This window comes from Carassius auratus, chromosome 34, assembly GCF_003368295.1.
Source record: "Carassius auratus strain Wakin chromosome 34, ASM336829v1, whole genome shotgun sequence".
NCBI lineage: Eukaryota > Metazoa > Chordata > Actinopteri > Cypriniformes > Cyprinidae > Carassius > Carassius auratus.
The window spans coordinates 21736641-21746554 of record NC_039276.1 but is presented as its reverse complement, the minus strand read 5'-3'; the positions used below and the strand labels follow the sequence as shown (position 1 = coordinate 21746554).

Here is a 9914-nt window from a genome sequence, read left to right as displayed (position 1 = left end):
ATTTTAGCAGACTGAATCACACAGTGAAAGAACGCACTCTAAATGCGCACGCACATCATTAAAACAACAATTATGATATTATCGCAGACGATATATATCAGTACACTCCGCATCACTGTCGTTTTGGCTAATTTGTGCAAAGCCTCTTGCTTAAATGTCAAAGCTTCATTTTAACCACCTATGCAACGATGCAACTATTTATCTTACCTCTACATGCTTGTGAAAGGTTGATATCTTGTCAAGATTTTACAAGCTTCTAGTTTGGTCTTCCTAGGTAAACATAGCTAACACTCAATAATACAGCATAAATATGGCCAGGGGTTTACTTCATATCCTTCATACTCCATAAATAATGTTTTAAAATGCAGCGAAGTGCAGTACTTCAAACTAAATATGCTTAAGTAAAAGTAAAATTACAGATTTATGTATATATATTACGTTTTATATATATATATATATATATATATATATATATATATATATATATATATATATGTATGAGAGATTCACATGTGATTTATCATGCAGCCCTAAGTTTTGTTTGTTGATCACAAAGTAGATGAGGAAAACTAGGATGCCTGGTGTATTCAGAGCTCATTACTGTCTGGAGTGCGTTATATCACGTTCTGCAGAGGAAGGAGACTGGCGTTTGTCGCGGTTTGGGAAAAAAAGGGTGAAAATTTGACCTAATAACTCATATCAGTTATTACAATAAATAATATATGTATAATAAATTGGGTATCGTTTTTTGCGTAAAATTTAACTTGGACTTGTCCATACCGACCAGATACTATACTGTATTTGGCGGAAACTCAAAAAAAAGAAGAAGAAAAAAAAGGTTTTTATCGTGTTTTGAAACTAAAATCTTCATATATATATATATATATATATATATATATATATATATATATATATATATATATATATATATATATATATATATATATATATATATATATATAAAATAGCCTTATAGCATCTCTGTTATTAATAAAATATGAATCTGCTTAAAACCCCTCTAAGCGTTCTGGTTTCCTTCAGCAGAGCTCAAGATGTGGTGACGTCTTTGGCTGGATTCCTGAAGCAGGGAGGAATCATGCTGTTCAGAGACTATGGCAGATATGATCTGGCACAACTTAGATTTAAAAAAGGTGACCGTCTCTTGATCCACCTTGATCTGGCTCAGTCTTTTCACTTAATTAGTCACGTGTCAGCTGTGTAAATGACATGGTTTAAGTGCATACAGTATACTTTTTTTTTCTCACACTCAGAATTGCCGCTAGAGTCACATTAGCATGTTGTGTGCCTCTTCATTCCTCAAAAAACACCAGATTAATTATTTATATTTGAATCTCGTGACAGTCCTAATATTGTGTTCTATTGAAACTTGATTGTTCTACTCTCTATAACCATGCACGAACACTTCCTACAGGCCAGTGTCTGTCTGAAAACTTCTACACGCGTCAGGATGGAACCTGTGTGTATTTCTTCACTAAAGGTAGAACCGTTTCAGCTGAATTTTGGATGTTGTTGTTAAATTCCTCCCCTATATTTTTGAATTCCATCCCATTTTTGGCTCGCATAAACACCTACTATTCATGCTGCGCATCCTGGTCTCTTTGCAGATGAGGTTCATCATTTGTTTTCTAATGCTGGTCTGGAGGAGCTTCAGAATCTGGAAGACAGAAGACTGCAGGTAAACAGAGGAAAGAAGGTGGTGATGCACAGAGTCTGGATGCAAAGCAAATACAGGAAGCCTTACCTGATTCCTGACTGAGCTCTCAAAGAACTGGGCTGAAGGCCTTAACTTGAACACAAAGTCCTTTCAACATTTTATGTGATAGACTTCAACTATAGCAAATGATGGAGATAACATTGGTATGTGCCACTATTTGTTTTTTATAGGTTTCAGTAAATTGCAATGAATTCATTGTCTTGTATTGCATTTTTAGGTAGTTGAGTGAATTAACATGATTGGAGTCTTGAAAGTTAACTGTGGTTCTTCTAAAAGTCACTTTAGAGTTTAATTAAAGAAACAGAGATAATATTTAGTGCTGGGCAACGATTACCTTTACATAATCTATGTGTGTGTACTGTGTATGCATATGTAAATGTGTATACACACATATACAGTATATATTTTTTAAAATAATTACATGTGTGTGTGCGTGTGCACGCGTGTACGTGTGTGTGTGTGTGTGTGTTTAAATGAGAAATATACACAGTACACACTCAAACATTATGTAAACATTGGCCAACACTAATAATATTATTTAATCATTAAAAATGTGTTTTCTTTCTTATTTTAAGATTATTTTGTGTACTGCTATACTCTTTTTGTATTAATTAGAACAAAATATGTGAACTGTCCATCCTCACAAAAAGGCCAGTTCAGTCAAACTTGATCATGTCACAGAAGATTTTATGATGCTTGTTCTTCAAACATGTATTTGCTCAGGTTTTTATTGAATGGTTTGTGATGTGGTATATTTATGTTTTTATGTGTAATGTTTTACATGTTTGATGTGGCAAATTGATTTTTCAAGAAATAAATTTGTAAAAAAATAAAAACGTTTATTGGACAGTTATTTCACAAATATACTCCACAGTCATAAGGATTCTAAGAGGTGTATCTTATACACAGTACAAGTCATTGTATTTATAAATTACATTGCATGAGATTGCATGGGAATTAATTTTTATATATATTAAAAAAATGTTTTCTGATAGAGCGATAGAAAATACAGTTTGTACAGAATAAAAACCATTACACCTATGGAGAATCCCCACAAGGATGGTAATGATTGTGTGATGGTAATGATTTGTAGACTTAAGGGAAAGTAATTTCTGAGTTGCCCCTGAAGTCTCCCACCATCTCACGAGTGGGAAGTATCGCGATAGTGTCTGAAGAGAGCAGCTTCATGCCTTGAGTTCATCTCTATCCTCTTCAGCAGCAGCTTCAGACGCACTGCAGAGGGCGATGAAGGTTTGTGTGTCTGTCCCAAGTGTTGACAACCCCTCCTCCCCCGATGAAAAACACAATCATCCTTCACTTAGCCTCCCACAGTTCGTGTGAGGTGGACAGCTGACTGATGTTCGTCTCTGTGGGTCTCTGAAGCGGCTGGATGAGTGCGCAGAGGAGCAGTGGAAGTTCGGAGGGGGCGCCATCGTCCTCTCTCACAGCAGCCAAAGAGGGTAAAGTGTGCTCGATTCATCCTCAGATGTGTCTAGCTTCGGACACTAGAAGTGCTTTGGTGGAAGGTTCCTCCAGCTGATAAAAGCAGGTTAGAAACACTCGACCGACTTGGGTTGCGAGTTACAATACGAGGTTAGCTTACTAGCTAATCTGCTAGATCGGCTCACAGTATGTTAGCACTATAGCTTTTAGCGTGGTGTTTTTTGGGTAGTTAGCCGCCTAGCGTGTGCTGTCAAAACTAATATAAATAGCATCTGACTGGCTAACGTGCTAGCGGTTTAGCTTCTCTGCTGGTTAGCATGGACAGCTAATTCAGTTGAGACTAGCGTCTTAGCATTTTAGCTTTGGGCTAATTAGCATCCTTAGCTCGTACTGTACTACAGTGCAACCGCTTAGTACGAGCTCCAACAAGTCAAAATAAGAAACGAAGAGAACGTCAAACTGATAATTCACTGTTTTAGAGCATGTGTGCGATACTTGCTATCGCGTTTGGAGACTGCAATGGCGCTTTTGATGTAATATGTGAGGTTTCAGTGACTTGGAGACTCACGCTCCACGTTTGGTTTCTTAGCGTGCGTTTAATTAACTTTTCCACTTGTTAACTGTGTCTGGACGCTAGATTTGTGTTGCAGTGCGTGTTTGCGTGCACACACGTGTATGTAAAAGCATTTGTTGCGTCTATCAAACACACACAGAGTCACACTGAGTGTTATTATTCTAACAGTTTGGGCTTGGTCTTGCTGTAATGGATGTATATTTGGCACTGTGCCCGTGCTAAGGTGTCGTCCACTTCCACACGTATGGCATTCGGGATATTATTGGAGTTGTTGGCCAGTTGTCAACTTGTGTCAGTGCACACAGCTGAGCTTTCACCCTGTCACGAGCATCACATCCTAACACTAATGTGTGTGTGTCTGTCAACATGCCTGAAGAGGAGATCATCTAGCTGTACTCTCTCCGTGCTGTTGCGTCTGCATGTGTTGTTTTCATTATAAAGAGACCAAAGACAAGTGATATTCCCCCAGAGAGAGGTTTAACTGCAAGAATAGAGATGGCAAACAAGCACTGTGGTGAAAATCACAGAACATGAAGAGCCGATTATTCAATTATTAAACAATAGGTTAATATTTATAGATTTTTATTGACATATGTATGTGTGTGTGTGTGTGTGTCTGTAATAATAAATAAAATATATAAATTGATCATAAGTCAATTATACACACCCACACACACATTATTGTAAAACTTACGGCATAAAGCCCAGAGTAGGTGCGTTTGATTGACAGCAGAAGTCCGTGTCAGAAACAGGTGGACGCTGTGTCTGTGAGGAGCAGAGCTGAAATGACATCCCTGTATTGTAAGGGTTCACCCGGGTGCGTGTGCAGGGGCCGGAGAGCAGGAGACCCGTGCAAAATGTCAAGAAAATGATGCCTCTTCACCAGAGAGTGTGTAAAGGACAAAGAGCAAGAGAGTATTACAGTAAATCTCCTAGAGCCGTCCTTTACACGGTTTTGTGTTTGAATTATTTTCTGTCTTAGAGATGTGGAAAGGTAATTTATCAAGTCTGGGTGATGCTATTAAGCTGCATCTGCCAGATGTTTTGTTTTTGAGGAATAACTGGATTTTTCAGCACTCTTGAAACACATCCAGTGAGTCTGAGGCTGCTCAGAATAGCCTCACCTTCTCCATTACGAACTCTAATGATAAAGCTCCCCCGCGGTCCTGTCTGTGTCCTGTCTGTGTCCTGGCCTGATAACTCCACTGATCTTTGCTCTGCCATTTTGTGTCAGTGGGAGTGTGCTGGGCATCCATGTTGGCTCTTGGTCCTCCAGAGAGAGAGGGATAAGCCTGGTTAAAGGACTGCAGCAGACACAACGCTGCTAGAGAGGTTCATTCAGTGTCTGTCTGCTTCAGGGAACTGCTCGCTCGCTGCTTTTATAGTCCTGTTCACTACACAATATGTGTTTAACAGTAACACACAATTCACAGCTGAAGTGCAGATCTGATTAATAGTGATTCGGATCAGGTTTTCTGCGTTTTTGCATCCGTAGCATGTATTTTGATAGGAAAGCATGGTGTATATGAAAAACGGAAAAAGGCATCTTTAATCTTTGTTCTTATTCAGTCGTTTCCGGTACAGTTAAATTGGTAGACCAACAATGTTTTACAAATACTTTTAAGGGTAAGACCCTGGGCTAGACGTCTCTCTAGACTTTCAAAGCTGTAGGGGTGTCTGTTTAAACGTACATTCCTGTTGATCCTAATTGTGGTGTTAGTGTGAGTGTTGAATCCTGTTGATATTTTGCTGCTAAAAATTATAGTAAAATTTGCCAGAAAATACTAATTATGTAGCTGGTTTATGAGCCAAAACTTTGCTAGATTGCTAGAAAGTTACTAGCTGGCAAGTTTGATCAAGGTTGGAGCAAAACTTTGCTCCATATAATTATAATTCTGATTCAGCCATCAGTCTGATTATTAGGGCTGGGTTTTGTCTCACGATTCAATTCGATTATCCTTCACAAACTTCGATTCAAGATTTATTATTTTGGATGTATATCAGGTACAGGTACATTTTTTTTTCTAATGCTGTAAAATATACCTGTGAGTCAGAAATATTTTTGGGATGTTTAAATTTGCTGATTTGTATTTAAACACTTAAAATATGCTAAAAGTTTTTCTGATATAAAATTATAATACTAACTCCGATATAATTATATTACTTCTCCAATTCATATATATCACTGTAAAACCGAACAGTGAAATTAATCAAATGAAATTAGTTAATTGCACTCAAATAATAACGAAAGTTCATTGGACTTAATTTAAATAATTTCTGTTAACTCAAAAATTTGTTGTAGTGAGGTGAACTTAAAATGATTGTGTTTTCTAGTTCCCAGCATGCTTTAGATGCATCAGAAAACAAGGAAAATAAATTTAGAAATTAAGTTTTATTTTGTGTGTTTTTACACAAGATTAACATAGAGGGACATAAGTTAATACATAAATGTTGTGTTATATTAGATTGTACAAAAGTTTATGTTATGATGGATTTGTAGTGTTACCGTTGTGGTGAAGAGTAGAGCCTGTGGTTAGACTGAGGATGGACAGCCTAATTTTGAGTGTATTTCCCACATTATAGGAGTTGAAAAATAGATAAAATTATGAGTGAATTTATCCCTAATTATAAGTTCAGAAATATAATTATTTAAGATAACTCTGAGATAATTTAAGGCAACTGGAATTAATTTTTTTTAAGTTTATGTAAACTTAAAACATTTAAAAACATCACTTAAATGTTTTTGTGTAATCTGTTACAAAATATTTTTTGAGTTCTGTGAACTTATCAGGGTTTACAGTGTGTGTATATATATATATATATATATATATATATATATATATATATATATATATATATATATATATATATATATATATAAACATTTAAATGGTGGTTGTCACAAAAACTTGACAGATTTATTTAAACAAAAATAAATATCGAAAAACGGTAAAAAAAAAAGTTAAAATAAATGTTATGGCGCATATTTAGCAAAATGCTGCCTTCAAGTGAATTTTTCTAGCTGACTAACGAGTTCATGATCACCGAATAGCCTGTATTTTTCTGAGGTAAATGTGAAGTTACGTGGCACATTTTTTACAAGCTATTTTCGTCTCTCTGCGTTTGAAACACAGATTGAGCGATTACATGAGATGGGATTAGTGGTCGACCGATATCTTAGAAAGCAGGAGGCCCATAGCCGATATAAAGCAGATATAATTTTTAATAATTAAAATTAAAGACATTTGAAATGATTTGACAATGGATAAAAAAATAAGTGTAAAATAAACAGATGACAAAGTATTTTTCACAAATATTTAATTAAAAAGGATGTAAACACTGTAACCAACAGGACACTTTTGGTGTGCATTGTTTCAAATAAAGCCAGAGTAACACTAATTTAACATACAGCACACAGAGAAAATGTCATGAATATGATAGTGGGCAAATACATAAAGCGCAGCATTATTTGTAATCACGAGTTTAATGTTTTAAAGCATGCAATTAACACGGGCCGACCGTCAGACAGAGAACACGCGATCATGCAGGAAACACACTTCACAAGATCTCACAGCTGGATTCGACTAAGTTTATAAGGTTTGTGAAATTAAGTGTTCATTAATCATTCTAAGATTTAAATTCTATAAATGCATTTTTGCTTTATGCTGACTGCAAACGGGAATGTATTATAATGTTTGCCTATTACTAACAGTATAAAAGCAAACGTTATAATACTTTTTGTATACATTAATTCCTTTGTTTTACTTTTCTATCTGATTATTAGACAGACTTCTATCTGTATCAGACCGAACTGTTAACGACGACAGTAAATGAGAGAGAGAGTGTGAGCACTGTGTGTGTGTTCAGGTGCTGCTGCTCTGAGACGTCAAAATAAAAGTCCCGCCTCCAACACATCGGCCAAGCAGAAAACCTTATCAGCCGATGCTGATTATTGCGAAATACCAAATATCGGCCGATATTCCAGTCGACCACTAGACAGGATACAGATTTTGCTCACCTTGCTCACAACCTTCAGATGTTCATTCATGTTTATTTCATGCTTTTAAAGCGGAGCAGACCATCAGTTGACACTGCCACTTCTAACTGAGGCACTGCAGCTATCAGTCACTCCACATTAAACCGTGCCAAAACGCCATTTAATATTTGAATATTGTAATAAAATGGACAGATTTTGAAATCTGAGACTTTATTCATATAAAAAGTAAAAATTAAACAGCCTATTGCAATATATTAGATGGGAGGCGTGCTACAATGTTCTGTTCAATATCTGACAGGCTGGACTAATCAATTCTTGGGGTTTATGAGTTGTTATTGTTTCATAAAAATGAGAATTGATTGAAATAGAGTAATCAATATGTTTTGATCTCTGAACTTCCTAGAAATAGGCAACGGTTTTCCTCGAGTTCACACAGGTTAGCTATGAACATCAGGGGTCTCCAAACTCAGTCCTGAAGGACCTGTGTGCTACAGAGTTGAAGTCCAAACCTAATTAAATACACCTCAACCAGCTTACTACGCATATTAAGTCTTACTAAGCATACTAGAAACTTCCAGGCAAGTTGGAGTTTTGAAACCCCTAATCAACATGATCTGATAACATTAGACTACTGTGATAATTTTTTTCTCTTCATTTTGAGCTGTATATTTGTGACCTGTTGTTGCTTTTTGATTATAATGAGATATTCTTTGTCTTTGTAACATGGTGCTATAGCGTCACAAAGCTGTTTTCAGTGACACTGATTAAATATTCCCTCATATTTATGAAATAAGGGGTTGCTAATGCTGTGTGCGTCAGCTCTCATTTAATTTAGTGTCTGAATGGGTGGGAGTCTCTCCAGAAGGGTTATCATTTACACAGTAGAAAATAAATGTTTTATTGTTGCGGTTTAAACATAAACTCTATGGGCATACTGGGCAGAATTAGTCCTATGAGACATTACTTTTATATCTGTGTAAACTTCTGCTTGATGGTATGAGTCTCAGGCAGCACAGCCACAGACTGATGCAGATTCCACACGGAAAGCTTCCTCACAATCACAAGCTCTAATCTGATTGGTCGGCTTTGCAAAACTTCAAAGAAGTATTTATTTGATTTGACAGATTATGAGCTTCATGGCTTTCATTCTTGGAAATATATTTCGCATATTTATTATGCATATTACGCTGAAAATGAACGTGGATTTGCGCATCTTCTCAGTTAACAACAGCTCTGTGTTGTAACAGCTGCTCTATGTGAAATCACGCACCTGAGGGAATTTACCACTGATTAGAGAACCGGCTTTACTGACGAGATGCGCATTAACGATCGGCCGATCTCGATCGGTGCACCTCTAGTTATAAGAAATCTACATCTCGAATCGGATCTTGATTTGAGTGAATCGTTACATCTCTAGTTACAATGTGTAGAGGTGTTATAAATCCATTACCAGTATTACACAGTATACAGTTCTCTCTCTGAATGTCCCTGATGTAATCCTGTATATCTCAGGGATGTTTTGTTTTTCTCTCCTCATTATATTTGTGTGTTCTAGCTTTGTTGTTCCTAGAGAAGGAGAGAAAAGCCCAGTGTTTGTGTGTGTGGTCACTGGTCTCTGACGGTTGGAGGAGTGTGTCATCACATTCTGTCTGGATGTGGTTCGGTCCAGAAGCATTATTCCCAAAGAGAGTCATTGATCAGTGAGAATATATGTCCGTCACCTCACACTTAATTTGACATTGCACTCTCTTTTCTGAGCAGTTCTGCGTTATGGTGCCAATTACTGGAGGTGAATCCTTGTAAGAGTAGCCTGTATGGTGTTGTGTTGGTTTGCTAGAGAGACTGTAGGGTTTAGATGACTCCCAGTGGAGGCAATGAAACGCTGTTTATTTTTCTAGATTGTGGTGGATGTGGGGACACAATGTAATGTAACACAGTGATATGATGTTGTTGCAGTTAAAGGAACACTCCGACTTTTTGGGACTTTAGCTTATTCACAGTATCCTCCAGAGTTAGATAAGTCCATACATACCTTTTTCATTTCTGTGTGTTCTGTAAGTGTTATTTGATGCACCCACCGCTAGCCTAGCTTAGCACAAAGACTGGATGTAAATGGATACTGTTAGCATAGTAATCCCAATAAGTGACAAAATAATGCAAACATT

The 9914-nt window shown here is 36.7% G+C and overlaps 2 protein-coding genes across 5 annotated transcripts in view; both read left to right on the top strand.

The window, feature by feature from the left end:
• The window catches only part of mettl8 (methyltransferase 8, methylcytidine), a 25713-nt gene extending 23137 nt beyond the window's left edge, over positions 1–2576 (top strand). Inside the window, exons 8-10 of one of the 2 annotated variants that reach the window (XM_026218648.1) lie at positions 1042–1151; positions 1433–1498; positions 1626–2576. In XM_026218648.1, the coding sequence (XP_026074433.1) occupies positions 1042–1151; positions 1433–1498; positions 1626–1777 (328 nt within the window). In that variant the 3' untranslated portion in view covers positions 1778–2576. The remainder of the gene's footprint in view (positions 1–1041; positions 1152–1432; positions 1499–1625) is intronic. The other variant, XM_026218649.1, reaches the window with a different exon arrangement.
• Positions 2577–2932: 356 nt separating this feature from the next.
• The window catches only part of tlk1a (tousled-like kinase 1a), a 31994-nt gene continuing 25012 nt past the window's right edge, over positions 2933–9914 (top strand). For 2 of the 3 annotated variants that reach the window (XM_026218633.1, XM_026218632.1), the window contains exon 1: positions 2934–3195. In XM_026218633.1, the coding sequence (XP_026074418.1) occupies positions 3126–3195 (70 nt within the window). In that variant the 5' untranslated portion in view covers positions 2934–3125. Of the gene's footprint in view, positions 3285–9914 lie in introns of all 3 variants that reach the window. The other variant, XM_026218634.1, reaches the window with a different exon arrangement.